The sequence below is a fragment of the Nannospalax galili genome, unplaced genomic scaffold (genome assembly GCF_000622305.1).
Source record: "Nannospalax galili isolate Female #2095 unplaced genomic scaffold, S.galili_v1.0 scaffold134, whole genome shotgun sequence".
Classification (NCBI taxonomy): domain Eukaryota; kingdom Metazoa; phylum Chordata; class Mammalia; order Rodentia; family Spalacidae; genus Nannospalax; species Nannospalax galili.
In genome coordinates this window covers 1,459,821-1,477,216 of record NW_008335593.1, presented here as the reverse complement: position 1 = coordinate 1,477,216, position 17,396 = coordinate 1,459,821, and the positions used below count along the sequence as shown (strand labels likewise).

General features: G+C 52.0%; 1 protein-coding gene across 1 annotated transcript in view; it reads right to left on the bottom strand.

The window, feature by feature from the left end:
- Positions 1–16,493, bottom strand: part of Kbtbd11 (kelch repeat and BTB domain containing 11) — an 18,394-nt gene extending 1,901 nt beyond the window's left edge. The window contains 2 exon segments of the mRNA XM_029562227.1: positions 1–1,609; positions 16,364–16,493. The exon segment at positions 1–1,609 is cut by the window's left edge and continues 1 nt beyond it. Coding sequence (XP_029418087.1) covers positions 1–887 — 887 coding nt within the window. The 5' untranslated portion in view covers positions 888–1,609; positions 16,364–16,493.
- Between the last annotated feature and the right edge of the window lie 903 nt (positions 16,494–17,396).

Below are 17,396 nucleotides of genomic sequence, written 5' to 3'. Positions count from 1 at the left end.
AGGAGGCAGGCGCGGCCAGCGCACAGACGGCGGCGCAGCAGCAGGTCGCGCTCGGCCCCGGACAGGCGCCCGAAGACGGCGGGCTCGCGCAGCACCTCCAGGTAGTGGTCGCTCATGAAGCCGTAGGCGGCGTCGCGCAGCTCGCTCAGCCGCTGCCGCTTGGCCGCGCACAGCACCTCGTAGCAGTTGGCCAGGCTCAGCTGCGGCGCCACGGCGTCGGTGGCGCGCTGCGCGGCCCCGGGCAGCTGCAGGCGGCGCGCGCCCGCCACCACCTCCACCACGTTGTCGGGCCGCACCCCCGCCATGCGACCGCTGTACGCGTCGGCCAGCAGCAGCCGCAGCGCCGCGAAGCTCACGCCCTGCACCCGCAGCACGTCCCGGGAAGCGCGCGCGCGGAAGTAGTCGCTGCGCGCCGCCAGCACCGCCTTGTGCGCGCGCAGCCGGCGGCCGGACACCTCGATGACCAGGTCCGGCTCCCCGTGCGCCGGCCCGACCCCGGGCGGCCAGGGCGCTGACTCCCCGAGCTCGTCCGGAGACTGGATCTCTGCCGGGCGCGCGCGCTCCTCCGGGGACTCGGGCTCTTCCGGGCGCGCGCGCTCCTCCGGGGACTCCGGGGACGCAGCGCTGCCGACTTCCCACTGCGTCTCCACCACGCGCAGGTCGCTGCAGCGCGAGGGAGGGGAGGCCGCGCCGTCCTCCGCGGCAGAAGCGCGCGAGTGCGGTGGAGAGTCGTCCCCCGAGCTGAAGCACAGCGATGCGCTGAGACTGCAGGGTGTCTGTGCCGGGGACCCGGCGCCCTCCTCCGCGGCCGGCAGCGGCAGGCTGCCCTCTCCCGGAGCCCCGGGCTCCCCGGGGAAGAGGACACAGGGCGCCACCGCGTTCTCCATGGGCGGGCTGTGTGCTGTGCCCTGCTCAGGGGCCGCACATGCCTGGTGGAGGCTGAGCGTTGCCCTGGGGTCTCCGGCTGCACACCCTTTTCCTGGCACAGGATCAGATTTCACATATGTCCACTTTGTTTTCCCTGCTCTCACCGCTCCCTTCTGCCCTTCCCACACTCCTCTCCAGGGAGGAAGGCACGCCTAGCTCACACTGAACTTTTGAACGCGGAAACTGCAGCTCTGGATGTATCTGCTGGGGTGGAGATGAACCAGCCTGGTGCCACCGCGGTATCACTGCAGTCTGCACAGAGCTGTTGCTGGATTGTGCGGCTCCTCCTCTACAGAGCTGCAGTCGTCAGGTCCACCAGAGTATGCCCTTCATTTGACTCACTGTGTGCCTGCTTTGCCGCCGCCGTGCGCCACATTCCTGTCTCCCCAGGACCAACAAATCCCTCAGATGGCTATGGCTATCTCCAGGTCCTTGACTTAAACTCCACTGTCCCTTTGACTTCTGCTGTGCAGCCCAGAGGTCAGCTGGAGGGCACGTGCCTTCTTCCTGGCTGGCAGCTCTGTGTCCACACCATCCACCTGGGGAACCGCTCCACCCAGGGTGGGCGTCAGGAAAGGCAGTTCAGGTGTGTATGGGAGGCCTTCCTCACGTGTCATCCAGAGCCTGCCTCTGCTGCCTCCTTTGTCAAATGTCAGCTGTTTCCGTATCTTTTTCCACGTTCCTATTGGTGGGAAAGAAAGAGGAAAGATTTGAGTTTCGTTGGTAAGCAAAGTGGTTTTCTGCCACTTGGCCTTACCGGCCCCTCCCCCAGTTCCAGTTGTCCGCTCGCCACCACTGGCCTGTTAGACTAAGAACCCAGTTCAAGCAGTAGTGTCACCAGGTGAGGCTTTGACTGCGGTAAACTAAAACCCAGTGCCACAGCTAGTTCCTTAAGTCAAAAAGGCTATCCACATCGAGTTTCCTGCTTAGTAGAAAGTTTATACAGAATCAAGAACACATAGTGGGGAAGCAGCAGAGGACAGACGTCGTTCATTTTATTAATGGTCAGCTGTCCCCTTTGACTTTTCTGGGCAGCTATTTCATTCAGTTACAATATTAGTCAAATATTTAAGTCATCCTCAGCTGAGGACCCCGGGCTCCACCTTCCACGCCTGTGGTCATTCTTGGACTCTGGTTTCTGCCTCAGAGATCAACTGACAGCAGAAAGGCAGCAAGGGGAAAGCAATGCAAACTAGGTAAGGTGGAGAGCTGCGGGAGCCCTGCAGGGCCTCCCTGGGCTGGCACGCGCTGGAGGGAATTTGATGGGCTGGTTAGTGCTTTCTAAACAGAACAGGCACCTGGCTGAGGGACGCCTTCCAGAGGCAGCTAATAACCGTGCATGCAATACCCACGGAGGCCAGAGGAGGGCGCTGACATAACGCAGGCAAAACACTCAGAATTTTTTTTTTTTTTAAATTCAACTCATTTAAGAGTTCAAGGGATTACACTTCCCTGACATTACACTTGGGTCCATATAAAATGTTATTTAATCAGGAAGTGCTGCTCAGATGTCAGACTTCATATCTTGGTCTGTAATACTGTAGTGCCCACCTGTAGCTAAGGGAGACAACCAGATATTGTTCTAAAATGATGGATAGATTTGTTTTCTCCCCCTATCTAGAAGCCTTTTTGAGGGAACTGACACTGATTCTAGCCACTCCAAAAGCCATCAAAGTGCCTGAAAGCAAATCCTGAGTCCATCACTCTCCAGTCCAGCCTTGGCAGACAAAAGAAAAATGAGGAAGAACCCAATAGACGGATGATTTTGGAAGCTCTCATCAAGAAATTCCAATGAACTCTGATATAAACATTTGAAATTTGCCCTGTTCTGACATTTTTCTGGTCAATTTTCCAATTGCCTCACCCCGCGTCCCTGTTCAGCATGGAAGAAGCCAAAGCGGTCTGCGTCCCAATTCCCTAGCGACAATTTGGGTGACCTCATCAGAGGATGGTGTGATAAGAATAGGAGGTAGGAACTGGCTAGGCAGTTAGGGTAAAAAGACCCCAAAGAAAAGTAGCCAGTTTCTTGGCTAAAAGTCAGAATGTCCTTGGGCCTCTTAGCAACATTCTCTGTTCCAAAGGCCAAAAATGTAAAAAGTATTTGGGAGCTCTAAACCCTAAAAGATTTTAGGGTAACCTCTAGAGAGGGAGTGTTAGAGTCACACACACACACAAAAAAAAAACTTTAAAAACGAGATAAAAGTGTAGGGGACTCAGGCCTGGCATTAAAGTAGAGAATGCACTTTCCTCTCAAAGATGATGGATAAGCCATGTTCAGATACCTTCCCTGCACATCTGCTCATGGCCTGCTCTTTACATGCTCTACAACTACCTGGTCCCAAGTTTCTTATGGTTTCAAGGTACTGTTTGAACACTTGGTCTCCAGATGGTGGTGCACATGATTCCATTTTGCCTTTTGGAGGTACATTTCCAGAGGGTAGCTTTATGTGACCCCAACAAGGCAGCAAGCCCTGTGGGCTGCCCCTCTGTGAAGTTGGTGCCGACCAGGTTAGGAACTCTCTGCCAGTGGTACTGGCCACAAACGTCCCTCACGAGCAGCACTGGCTGCCTGCACATCTCCCCAGGACCTCAAAAGAAGAGATGGGGGTTGGAGAAGCATCCTGCTCAGCATGCAAATGAGGCTTTGCTTTTACAGATGGTGCTAAAACATCTGGGTTTCTTTTCTAGGATTACCCGGTACTGCCGTTTTACCTTAAAATGGATGGAATGGTCAGTCTATTTTACTCAGCAGTTCCCACCCCAAAGATGGCAGGACTTTCTGGAGGGGCTCACGACAGGAAAGCTTTGAGGTCTGAGCTTTCTGTCTCTGATTGACAGCCCCTTTCCTAGTGTTCTGTGTACAGGTGTGTTCAAAGAAGCAAATGTTAACTGTACAATTAATTTATAAACTTAATACCTGAAATAGCCATATTCCCCTTAACTTTAAGCCACACCAGCTTTAAAAGTTAGGTGAGATTTTAAGCAGACAGAATTACAAGAATGACTTTCTGCAAATAAAGAGCAGGGCATGGTGGCGCATGCCTCTAGTCCTAGCACATGGGAGGCAGAGGCAGGCAGGTCTCTGTGAGAAATCTGTAGCTATGCTAAGACCATAGATTTAAGTGTGAATTTCCCTGCTTTGTGGTTGGCTGTGGAACCAGGATTCCTCAAAGGCTCCTGCCTATTTCAAACTATTATGTTACCATAACTATGGGGCTGGAGAGATGGCTCAATGGTTAAGAGCAATGGCTGGCTGTTTTTGCAGAAGACCCAGGTTCAAGTCCCAGCACCCAAATGGCAGCTAACAACAGTCTATAACTCCAGTTCCAGGGGATCTGACGCCCTCTTTTGACCTCTGTGAGCATTAAACAACACACGTGCACTTACAAACACATGGGCAATACACTCATACACATAAAATAAAAATAATTTTTTTTTAATGATACCATAATTGAAGCCCCCACCTCCTGCCTCTGTTGGGGAACCCTGCTGTTAAGGTCAGCTCCTTTCTCAGCAGGGGCTTTCTGCCTGATTTACCCGGAAAGTGCTTCCAAGCACAGATGCCTGACCTTATTTAGAACATGACCTTTGGCATAGTTACCTGCAATAAAACTGCCCCAGATTTTTTCTATATAATTAGGCATTGCCCAGTAGTCGGATGATAGGATCCCCCTACCACATGTAAATAAAGCACACTATGAGCACCTATCAGCTGAAGCTTTGGCTGCTGCCTCCACACTACATTTTCCCTGACCCCCACTGAATAAACGGAGCTGTTTCACTGAGTCTGGAGCTGTTTCACTGAATCTGCCTCCCCGTAAGAGCTTTCTTCCATCAGTGCTCACTGGCCATCCTGACCCCGTTCATCACTTCTGCTCCCTTTGTCCTCGTGGACCAGTGGCCAATGACTCACGAGGGGAGGGAGAGACCCCACGGCCCTCTGCCCCAGAAGGACTCTCCTCTCTTTGAGGCTCACTAAGTCCTTCTAGAGCAGGGGCTGAATAATCTCGGCACAGTATGACAGTTAGAAGGAATGTACCAGAGCAGGGGGGTGAATTAGCTGCTGAGAGCAAAACCCTCATGAGGAACTCGTGTACTAAGAGCAGGTTTTAGTTAAATGTAATTTACATAGCATTTTCTCCCAAGAATATGAAACTTCTGGACCTTATAAATATCCAAATAATATTGTTTCTATTTATCTCTTCACTATGTGTATGAATTTAAAACATGATTGTGTGTGGCTTCCCAGTGCAGACACTAGGCTATCTGGGCTATCTGTTTGGTGCGGGTATCAGTTTATTCATGCTTCATTATAACAGTCACTAAAGAGAACCTTCTTTCAGGTGGTTATCACCAGCTTACTCTGTAAAGTTTGTTAACGGGCTTAGAAATCTGGTGTGAACTTCACTGCCCTGAGCCTTCTCCCGGTCTCCCAGCAGCCTGTGACCCCCACAGGACCACAGACTCCCTGGTGCCGTTGTTCTTCTCACCTGGCACTTCCAATGCCAGAACTCAGTCAAGACTCCCGGCAGGGGCTCAGAGGATGCTCTGCTCCCCCTCCAGGGCCATGTCAGCCGTTTTGCCCAGGCAACTCTTGTCTAGGAAGCTACACCCAGTCTGTGAAACAGAGTTCTCAATTCTTGAGGTCTCATTCCATGGACCAGCTCCGATCACTGCTGGCCTAGGGTGCTGCAGCCTGTGGGCGCTGAAAAGGGATCATTTTAGCCCCATGTGGTATCACTGATATGTGTTGTCTTTCCTATGAAAAAGAAAGATCACCGGGGCTGGAGAGATGGCTCAGTGGTTAAGAACACTGGTTGTTCTTACAGAAGAGCCGGGCTCAAATCCTAGCACCCACATGGCAGCTAACAACTGTCCGTAACTCCAGTCCCAGGGGATCCAACAGCCTCTTCTGACCTGTGCAGGCATTGCACGACATGGGTACACTTACCTACATACAGACAATACACGCACACACATAAAATCAAAATAATAAATTTTGTTTTTTAAACATGAAAGAAAGCTGGGCGTGGTGGTGCACTCCTGTAGTCCCAGCACTTGGGAGGCAGAGGCAGGTGGATCTCTGTGAGTTCAAGGCCAGCCTGGTCTATATAGTGAGTTCCAGGCCAGCTGGGGCTACAGGGAGACCCTGTCTCAAAAAGACCAAAAAAAAAGAAAAGGAGGGAAGGAAGGAAGGAAGGAAGGAGGGAGGGAGGGAGGGAGGGAGAAGGAAGGAGGAAGGAAGGAGGAAGGAAGGAAGGAAGGAGGAAGGAAGGAAGGGAGGAAGGAGGAAGGGAGGAAGGAGGGAGGGAGGAAGGAAGAGAGGGAGGAAGGAAGGAGGAAGGAGGAGGGGAGAAGGAGGGAGGAAGGAGGAGGGAGGAGGAAGGGAGGGAGGGAGAAAAGGAAGGAAGGAGGAAGGAAGGAAGGAGGAAGGGATGAAGGAGGATGGAAGGAAGGAGGAAGGGAGGAAGGAGGGAGGGATGAAGGAAGGAGAGAGGGAGGAAGGAAGGAGGAAGGAGGAGGGGAGAAGGAGGGAGGGAGGAAGGAGGAGGCCAAGCTCACTTGCAGCAACCTCTCCCCACCTCCCCCCTCATAACTACTGCGACAGAAGTGACAGGCACCATACTGCAAGTGTCCATGAATCTGTAATCCTGACCTTCAAAATGCAAGTTCACCAAACACCCTAAGCCACCAGGGGCTACAGGTGGCCCGTCCCAAATGATGGACTCACATCACCCAAAAGGTCTAACCTTTCCTCTCTTCCTGCAGCCCGGGAATCCGAGACAACCTGACTATAAGCACGCACTCTGGGCTGCTCATCAACAACATGGCATGAGATACCCCATAAACCTAGAAGAGAGGACCCCTACTTAGCTTTACAGGCCTGAGGTCTCTTTAGAACACCTGCCATGCTATCTGCTATAGTGTTAATAAATCTTCCCCCAAAGGACAATCTACCTCAGTGTCCCCCTTAAGCCCCTAAACCTGAGACCTTTCATGATCCGGAGAGAAAACAGCTCAGAAAACACCCAGATTAAGCTAGATGAAAAGGCATCCGATGCATAGCATGCTTTCCAATGTACTGTGAGATGACAGACGTCCCAAGGGTGTGGTGAGGGTCAGGGGCCTGCGGAGTGCTAGCTAGGCAGAGCTCTGCATCGCTCAGGTAACTGCACTGAACCACCATGTTCTTTTCTGACACGGTTTCACTCTGCAGCCCAGGCTAACCTTGCACATAACTTGCTTTATAACCATGCCTGACTTCAAACTCGAGATCCTCTTGCCTCTGCCTCCCAGATGCTGAGGTGTGTGCTAACACACCCAACAAGTTTCCACGTTTTTTAACACAAACTTATATGGCTTTCATAATCATAAAACTTGCATATCTTAAAGTATATAAGCAATCTATTGAAAGTCTTAAATGTATAAAAACAGGGGCAGGGATTAGGACTGTGGCTTTTTTGTTCTTTGTGGCTTTTGTAATAAGAGCACATGTGATTAAATCCCAGGACGCGGAGCTTTGTGGCTCTGGAGTCTCTCCTTGGTCTTCTCCCCCTGCTACTCTGTCCTATACCAACTGTGAGACCTCTTAAAGATTTTCTGGCTCCTCCTTCACCCTTTCCCTGTTACCTGGCCACAGGCAGTGAAGGGTAGGTGACATCTGTTTACCTGTGTGCAGGAACTGCTACTCTTGTTTGTCCATCCCACACACAGGAGACGAGACCGGTGTTTGGGTAAGGGAACCGTCCTCAACTTTTTGTTTTAATGACCCCTAAGCCAAGGTAGAATGCCTGACCGGCTCCCCTGACAGGTGGAGCTGAACTCCAAGGACAGCAGCATTCTCTGAGGAAATATGGTACCAACAGCACCTTTAAACGGGAGAATGAGCTTGCAAGTCACAGGTTCCCAAAGTAGAATCATCAGGGCAAATTATGCAGCATCTGCAGGTGCCTGATCTGAACCCTGCCTCTCTGTTCACAAGATAAAGAGGATGATGCTAGTACAGCAGAAGGCTGTATCCAAAGCACCCCCCAGAGTGGTCTACACAGCTACCTCGATGTCTGTCACTTACCAGCTCTGAGACTCAGCTGGCATTCCCAGTGGTTCGCTCAGCTCTGAAATGGAAGGAGTGACCCCAAGATGCCTTCACCCATCTCTCCTTCACTGCCCCCTTGTAGAACAACATCACTCCTAGCAAACACTCCCTGTGGCCCTTTAGGGATGCCAGTCACAGAACTATGTCTATGGCCATGGTAGACCCCCTCGAGAACAAGGCCTGAGGACAGGCCCAGGGAGGCTCTAGAGAAAACATCTGCCTCAGTAGACTGAGCTGGAATTAAGTGGAAAGCTTGCTGAAAGAAAGGAAGGCGGGGGCGGAGGGAGGAAGGGTGGGAAGGAGGGAGGGAGGGAGTCACTGCACAGTTAAAAATTTAAGCAATGGGAAGCAGGGGTAACCCCTGAACTTCGCCTGGCTTACAGGCTTCCGAAGTCTGTGAGTTCACCCCACCAGCACCCATCTGGACATGCTCCTCACACTCCCCATCTGTGGCCCGTTACAGACATGCACGGGACCAGTAGAGCAGTCACCACTGTTTTTTCAACATACAAGAAAATGCTCTGTGCTCAGAGATACTAAGCATATAGTTCCAAAAGGGACCAGTCCACAGATGGCCTTGGAGAGGACACAAGATGACTGACATTCCTGGTCTTGGTCAGTAAGCCCATGTGAACAAACAGGACTCATTCATGACACTGGTCAAGGTTAAAAAGTTTGGTTTATGCCAGACTCCAGCACCACGGTCTCACCCCAGAATTTACACTGTGATGCTAGGGCAGGCCATGGCATAATGAAGGGGAGGTAAGACAGTAATCTCTGAACTCAGATCCTTGACCAGCACCAAATGAGAGCTATTTGGAGTGACGTGAAGCATCATGTAGGGAGATTAAGTTTGCAGTAACAGTGCACCAACCACAGTGACCAGCAGAGGTGCGATGGCTCAGTCCTTTCAGACATGAACAACACAGGGAAAGCCTTTAGCCTTACTTTGCAGCACTGCTAAGATTCTTCACCTGAAAATGAATGAACTAATCTACATGAATTCATCTGATGAAATCCCATAACCAGTTTTAAATTTTTGAAAGTTTGCAGAAGATACCTTACAGTGCTTTTTTAAACATAAAAATGCAGTGTGCCTTTTACAGAAGTAAGAAACACAGGAAGGAGTCCAGAGCATCAGGTACTTGTACAGCAAGGGCCAGGGCGTTGCCATGGGTTGTGGACTGCTGGGTTTCTCAGAGTGAGTGAAAGGCACATGTCAACAACATGTTCCGCCACAGGAGACTCGCATTCCTCTTTCTGTGACATTACTCCTACAAATTTAGGATATTGTCATTTATAATTTGTTACTCTGTATGCTTAAAGAGCTGACTTTCCAATTGGGTGACTAGCCTACACTAAACACAAGCGCACAGAGCACAATCATAGACAAAATAGGTAAAACTGTTACCAGGTAACAGACTCAGCTCACTTCCATGTTCTCCAATGAGGTGGTGCAAGACTTACGCAGTTACTAATAGTTCCAGGCAAACCAGAATACAGGAAATCAAAATAAGCACTCCCAGGGTATAATTTCTAAAGCTCTAAGCTCTTGGCTTTATAAAAGCAAGACTTGTATAAGATCACACAGCAACAGCAGAGTCAGAGCTACCCCAGACAGGAGCCTGTCCCAAGCTGCATCTTCAAGTAAGTGCGCAGGTTTACATACATGACTGGTACAAACACAAAAGGGGCAGGAACCCCAGTCCAGCCTCTAGCTTGTTTGCTCTTGCCTACTGCACCCACATCACGAAAACTGTCAGTTCTCAAACACTGGGTGGCACTGAACCACAGCTTCCTACTCGGACCCAACAATTAACCAAACACGGAACAAATGCTTCTGGGAGAAAACCTAGTTCCTTTCATCTCCATTAGTGTGCAGAAGACTTCCTGTTTGGATGCCAGGAAGAGGAAGTCTGGTTGTGAGCTGTAGGAGAGTAGGTGAGTCTGGGGTGGGGGCACCCAGAATTACTCACATGAAGGTCTCCACCAACAATGCAGCTGGGTGTCAAGGCAGAGATGATCAGGGTTCTTTGCACTGAATGGACATTTTAACCACCTCTGTGGAGGTGGAAATCAAAACCTGTGGTCTGATAGGTACGAGGTCCTGAGAGGCAGAGGCACATGTAGATGCAAAATCTGTCTACGACCAGGCCCCGAGATGGGGATTAGAGCCTCCGTTTCCACAGCCCTTCCACCACCACTGACCTCTAAAAGGCAGCCAGCAACACGACCTCTACTTCATTTTTCCCGACAGGCAGGTTTAAAGGTTACAGCGGAAGTATAGCCAGGGTCTCCCACTTAGACCAGTACTGAGTAAGACATCCTGGCCGTGCTGGAAGCAAGGAGGCTGCAGCACCCACTGTGACTTGTGAGGCCCGGAGAGTTGTGTTACGTGACACAGGCAGAGTCCCTATCTCTGCAGCCATTACATCCACCAGGAGTTGGAAACTCCCCAAGTTCAGAGGACGGGGGTAAAGAGTAAGATCAGGAGTGACCCTGGCTAGCTCTGCACAGAATCACAGGTGGGATCTGGCATTAGGACCTCCTCCCCTGAAAACCGAAGACCATATGGGGGACCCCTACCCTGCCAGCTCTTGCAAGCAGCCTGCATTTGGTCATTAGCCTCCTCTCTTTGGGGGGGGTCTCATGAAAGTGGTCTGGTCACTTGGACCAGCCTTTGGCAACAGGAGTCCTATGAAGGGGCTTCTCATTTTATACAGGGGCTTCCATAGGCCTGAGAGCATATTTTGGACACTGCTCAGATAGAACATCATTATTTTTAATACATTTAATATTTTTATGTGTATGAGTGTACTGCCTGTTTGTAAGTGCACCCATGTCATGCAATGCCTGCAGAGGTCAGAAGATGGTGTTAGGTCCCCTGAAACTGGAGTTACAGATGGTTAGCTTCCATGGAAGAACTGGGAATTGAACCTGGGTCCTCTGCAAGAGCAGCCAGTGTTTTTAACTGCTGAGCTATCTCTCTAGCCCCAGAATATCCTTATTTTATCAAATAACAACAAAAGAGGCAGCAAGATACTTGCAATGGGGAAGGAGCAGGCTGAGTTTCAAGACAGAGTTCCAGGTGTGCCTCTGCTTAGGGAGAGGACACAGACATTAACAAGGCAAGGAGCTGTCTCCAGCAGGTCCCTGCTACCTCTGGGCACCCACAGCCTCCATACCTGAGGGACCCCACCAGGCCAATTTCAGATCCTCCCAAAACATACCTGGCTCCAAAAACAAGCAGCCCAGCAACCTGGCACTGCACTCCTGATGAACTGATGTCTGTATTGCTGTTGTTTTACGATGATGATGATGATGATGATGATGATGTGCTCCCTGTGTTACACAGGGCACCTTGCCTGACTTTGCAGACAGGTTCTGACTTAACCTGTTTCATCTGACACAAGCACAGTCATGCACAGTCCTGTGGGCCCCTTTCACATGGTACACCTCTATCCCCTCACTTCGCACAGTGTTCTTCAAGGTGAAATCTGTCTCTTTTACTGTCTGGAAAATCTACTCCCACCCCCACCCCATGTTTTTGGAGATTTTAATCCAGTTATGTACGAGGTCAGTCCTGGCGAGGACTCACTCCTGCCTTCTCCTTTGCTCTCTTCTGGGTGTTTGCTGCTTTCTCCCTCTCTCACTGGCCTCCTCTGGACGCCTGACTCTTTATCTTTGGCATTTCTATTGTAGGATTTGCTCTGTGGTTATAATGCCTACCTCCCTGAGCTGTTCCCCAGAAAGCAGGAAAGGGCCCCTTAGAGCTCTGTGACTCCTTTTCAGTGAACATGAGGACCGTTGGGAATTTTAAGAGCTTTTGTTCATAGCAGCTTTGCATAAGTCCAAGTGACGAGAGACTCTGTGTAGATGGAACGTGTCGAATGGAATGAATTCTCATACACCTGAAATGATGGATGTTTTAAGATGGTTAGAAACTGGACTGGGTGAGACGTGGCAGCTCCAGCCAACAGGAACAGATGTGGGACAAATGAGACAACCTGCTGCTAGGCTCTCAGGGAACTGTAGGCAGGACTCAGGCTGAGAAAAATCACTCAGCTACAAACAACAGGCACTGCCTTGGAGAAGGAAGAGAGACACAGAGAAATCAGGATGGAGTTGCTGCCAACCTGCCCCCAGCTCATCTCAGGGTTGCAGTGGACCAGGGGCCTATCTGCCTTCCACCAAGGTGATGCTCAGTTTCATCTGTCCACTCAGGCCACGCTACACAGATGTTTGTCTGGTCAGACACCAGTCTGCATATCACCTGAAACAAGTTTTAGACAACCCTAAATCAGCAGACTGAGTAAAGCTAGATGCCTTCCATAGTGTGAGTAGACCTTACCTGAGGGGTTGATCGCTTAAGAGAAAGCAATGGAGGTGTCTACAGAAGAAGGAACTCAGCCTCCAGACTGAGGCTGTACTAGCAACTCTTCCTGGTCCAGCAGTCCATGTTCTGTTACTGTACCTGAACACTTGAGACTGGGCAGTTTATGAATAGAAAGTTATTTAACTCGGACACTGGGAGGTCCAACGGCTTCTGCTGCAGACCTCATACTGCTTCAAGTCATAGCTGAAAGGGAAGGGCAAGCACTGCTGTAGAAGAGGCCAAACACAAGGGGTGGGCTCATGGGGAGTCAAGTCCTACAAGAACAAGGGCTTGCACAGAAACAGTGCCAACCCCTCGACGACCAAAGCATCTCTTAAGGCCCAGTGCATGCCATCAAGGACTAAGCCTTCAACATGTGGGCCTTTCAGGGGGACACACTACACCCAAACTATAAGTAGAACCAAGTCTCAATGTGAGTCTTATGGGGACAAGCCACATCCAAAGCTCAGGGCCCAAGGTTCCTGCCTGCAGAGCTGGCCCACCAACTGGGGTTTTGTGATGGCTAATCTTCATTGTCAACTTGACTGGATTTAGAATTATCTAGGAAGCAAACCTCTGGGTGTGTCCATGAGGGTGTTTCCAGGGAGGCTTAGCTGTGTGCAGCACCCTCCTGTGGCCTGGGGTCCTAGACTGGATACAAAAGGGGATAGGCTGAGCCCCAGAATTCATCTCCTTCTGCATCCTGACTGTGGGTGCGATGCATCCAGCTGCTTCACACTCTTGTCACCATGACTTCCCTGCCATAACAGACTGTATCTCAAATCACGGGCCAGAACAAACCCTTCCCTTAACTTGCTTCTTGTCAGATATTTTTATCACAGCAACCAGAAAAGTAACCAACACAGACATCAGTCTCTCGCTACACACATGCATACATACACACACATGGCTGCTTCTCTAGGGACACCGACTAGCTCCAGGATCAGCAGTGACTGTGTGCTGACCATTGTGAGATCTAGACTTGTGGGGCAAACATCTTCCCTTTTTTATGGACAGGTCTTCAGATGGAGAGGAACCAGTCATGTTGAAGACCAGGGCCCAAGGCAGTTCCTTTACCCAGTAACATGACCTAAACCTGGAGATCAAGTCTGACCCCAGAGGGGTTAGGTTTCTGACTGGGATGCCCAAAGGGCTAGTTTTGAGATTGTGACTTTCATCTCGTGGGATGAATTTAACAACTGGAAGGTTGACAGCGGCTGGTGATGCTTTCCAGACACCTCCTGGATATGTCCTGTTCAGTACTCTCCCTGGGGCTTGAGATGACAGAACTCCTCCCTGGAGTGCTGGGGTCCCATCTCTTCCTTTAATCAAAAGGCTGTGACTGGGATGGAAATGAGACTTCCAGGGCTCCTTTGGAAAAGTGGTCAGGCATCCATGGGGCTTTGCTATCTCAGGACCTGTTCCTTATACCCAAGTCCAGGTTCGGAGATACTACTTAGCCAGAGAGAACACCTCGACATACAGAGATGCCCAAGACCTCCAGCTGCCAGCCACACCAGAAGCGAATGACAGGCTTGCATGATCCAAGCCCTGCCTTTAAGCTACCACATCTGGCACTGAGTGACAGACATGCCATCCCTGAGATTTTAAGCAAAAGTAAATGCTATTGTTTAAGCCACTGAGTTTGTGGTGGTTTGTTCAACAGACACAAGAACCCGAATAGAAGTCTTGATGCTCAAGTTGAGAATGGGGGACTGTATCCCCTCGTGGTGGGGAGTGACCGAAGGACCAGCCTCAGAAGGTGGGTGTTTTAAATGGTTACACTAACCGAAGTATGGGAAACCATCCAAAAGCAGATGCCCGCAGTCCCACAGAGAGACCACACCAGCAAAATCAGGGGTCAAAAGTGGGTCGAAGGTCCCAGAGATGGTGGACGCAGTCACAAAAGCCCCGTGGCTCTAAGACTTCTTCCCCAAGCCGCACAATGACACCAAGCCTCATGGCAGCTTTTCATTTACTCAACATTTAAGCACACCCTTCTACTTTAATGATTCGGGGAGGGTCTCAGTTCTGTCAAACTGAGAGACACATGCCACTCCATCCAGCCCTTAAGTGGAAATCAATTTATGTGAACTGAAATGAACATCCATGACAGGATCTCCAGAGCCACTCTCTGGGCCCCTCTTGTGAGCCCTGTTCCGTACTGTTCCCCTGGCCACATGAAGAGCCTTCATTATATACTTCAAGCACTTGTCTCTCACACACGCGCTGAAGTGTTTCACAATCTTCACTGTGTTAGCATCTAAGATGCACAGGGAGGGGGAAGCAGGTCTGTGTTGCTCTGTGCATCCCCAGCACCCAGGACTGTGCAGAAGTAACTCTAGGAATGAACAAGCACCAGTGATGGAGGAAAGGAAAGAATGCTTAATCCTTTGAACAGTGTCCATGGGACACACAGTGGCTTCAGTTTCCAAGGCACCATTAATTACAATACTATGTCCAGCAGAAGCCAGGATGTTGACCAAAGGAAACTCCTGGAAGTTTGAATTTTATTCTAAAAGTTTTTACCTATTCTGCAAACATGTGCCAGTACCAACACTATCATTTCAACATAATTACAATCATTTCAAGAGAAAAGCACAAATCAAGGCTACCACTGAGACAATAACCTGCAGCCTCCAGGGTAGAGCAGACATCCAGGAAGCCCACTGCATGGCAGGGATTGCAGGGGCTGGACTGGGCTGGTTTCCATTGGAGACAGAATGCTGTGCTCCATGTATCTCTGCTGCTGACACAGTCTGCCCTGACCACAGACTAGATACAGGGCAGCCCAGAGGCATCACTGCGGCCGCCTAAGTGGATCCAGATTTGCACCAAGCTGTTATTATGCAGTAATCTATGCTGTTGGTGTTTAGGAAACAACTGAAGTATGAGCCTGGATGGAGAGCTGACAGAGGAAAGGCCTCTTTGTTCCCGAGTGGAGCAATGGCTGGAAAGCATACTGGAAGGAGGGAGACACCTTCAGGTTCCTTTGTCCATGGCATGACTTACACTGGAACACACAGAAGCCCATCAGAGACAGCCAGCTCCTGGAACTAACCTGGTGCTGTGATGTGATCCGGAATCTGACACGCAGACCCTTCCATCCTCCCGGCGTAAAGTGGCCCCCAGGATGGTGTTTCTGGGAAGGGCTTGGATAAGGAGGTCTAAGATCCTCATTGAATTGCTTTCTCCCTCCTCTTAAGCCAGAGACGGCCTTAAACACTGTAGGCAAAATTTTTAACTATTTCCCTTCTGTACTTTCTAATGATAGGAGCCATGTCTGGTGGCTGACAGGAAAAGCTCTGAAGACTTTTTAATTCATGGGCTCTTTTGCTTAGCTACACCAGAAGGGAGTAATGGAATGCCAAGTGCCCTGGGTACAGGGACACCGGTTTCTCTCGGCAACTCTGGCACAGGGAAAAGCTCCCTTCTGCCTGACAGGCCGTGGGGAGGAGGGTCTAATAATAGGAACAGCACAGGATGAAAGGCTTAAGAGCACCATTGACAGCCACTGGGTACCTAATTAGAGACTAACTGCAATTCAGTGGGAAGTGGTGGGGTGCTGGGAACCCACGGGAACCAAGAATTCTTCACTCAGTACTAATGTGCTCTGGGAACTTCAAGATAAGACCTTGAGTGGGCTGAGTGGAAGCAAGGCTGTTTACAGGAAGAAATGCTTTTCCAGTCCCCGGAAAAGACACAAGCAGGGTGAAAATGTGGTTCTTTAGGAAGCTAAGTAGTGGCAGAATGAAAACCCTCCTGAGTAACGCCACAGGTGCTATGAGCCAAAGGGGAGGAGCCTGCGGGACCTGCAGGACAGTAGCCTGAGCGCCGAGAAGGCTCCTTCCGGCTCCTCTCCGGGATTCTTCACCCCGGAGGCGAGCGGCCTCTCTCAGTTCTCATTTAAATGCAGCGCGCTTTCCTCCTTGCATCCCCTCCCCACCGCGATATCAAGCACGTACAGGGCAGGCCATGGAGCATCCCCGACTCTCTGTCCGGCTCCTCCAGCCCAACCGAGGCTCCGGGAATTGAAGGTGCAGCTGCCCACACGCCGGGAAGACCCCCCGCGGCGGCAGGGCAAATGGCGTGGGGACCCTGGCGGGGCGTGCCAAATCGTGGCCAGACCAGCTGGTGCCGCATCCCTGGGTCGCAGGCAAAAGACTCGGCGGCCGCGGGAAGGAGCGGCGGGACCCACTGCTGGGAGGGGCCCGCGGGGAAGACTCACCGTAGCCAAAGGCCGTGCGCCCGCCCACGTCCCGCCGATGCGTTCACGCCGAGGACGGGCCCATCCCGCCTGCATCCTGCGCCAGTCCCCGGCATTCCAAGCGGCCCCGCCGAGGCCACCTCTCCCGGGCATCGCCATTTCCTCCCCCGAGGTCCCTCCATCCTCCCCGCGTCCCGCCGCGGCGCCAGGGCCCCTACCAGCCTCCGGCCGCTCTCCCGCCACCCCGGAGCCCACCGGAGCCCCGGACGCGCCTCGCCCGGGGTCTCGAGCACGCGTGCGCACGGCCCCCTTCCCGCGCACCTGTGCGAGCTCCGTGGTCCCCGGTGCCCGGCCGCCGCCGCCGCCGGGAGCGCGCGGGACTCCTGGTCGCGCCGGGCTGGCAGCGGCCGCGCACTCCCGCTGGAGCCGAGCGCTCCCAGGGCGCGGGGGGCCGGGCCGGGCCGCCCACGGGCGCGTTCAGTCGGGGCTGAGCGCCGCCTCCGGGTCGGGTCCGATGACTGCGGCTGGGCTGGCCTCGGAGGCCTGAGCGTGCTGTCCCCGGTCCTCCGAACCCGCGCCTTCCTGCTTAACCCTTTCTAGGCCCGGCGCGGAGGCTCCAGCTCGCCCCCGCCAGCGTCTGCCTTGACCAAGTGCAACTCGGCCACCTCCCGCAGCCGGGCCCCTCCGCTCCCGGCGGCCACGACCTGTTGGGGCGTCTCCGTGCCGGAAAGGCACAGGGAACAGGTGTCCGCGGCGCGCCCGGCCAAGGACGCGCAGGGATGCTGGACCTC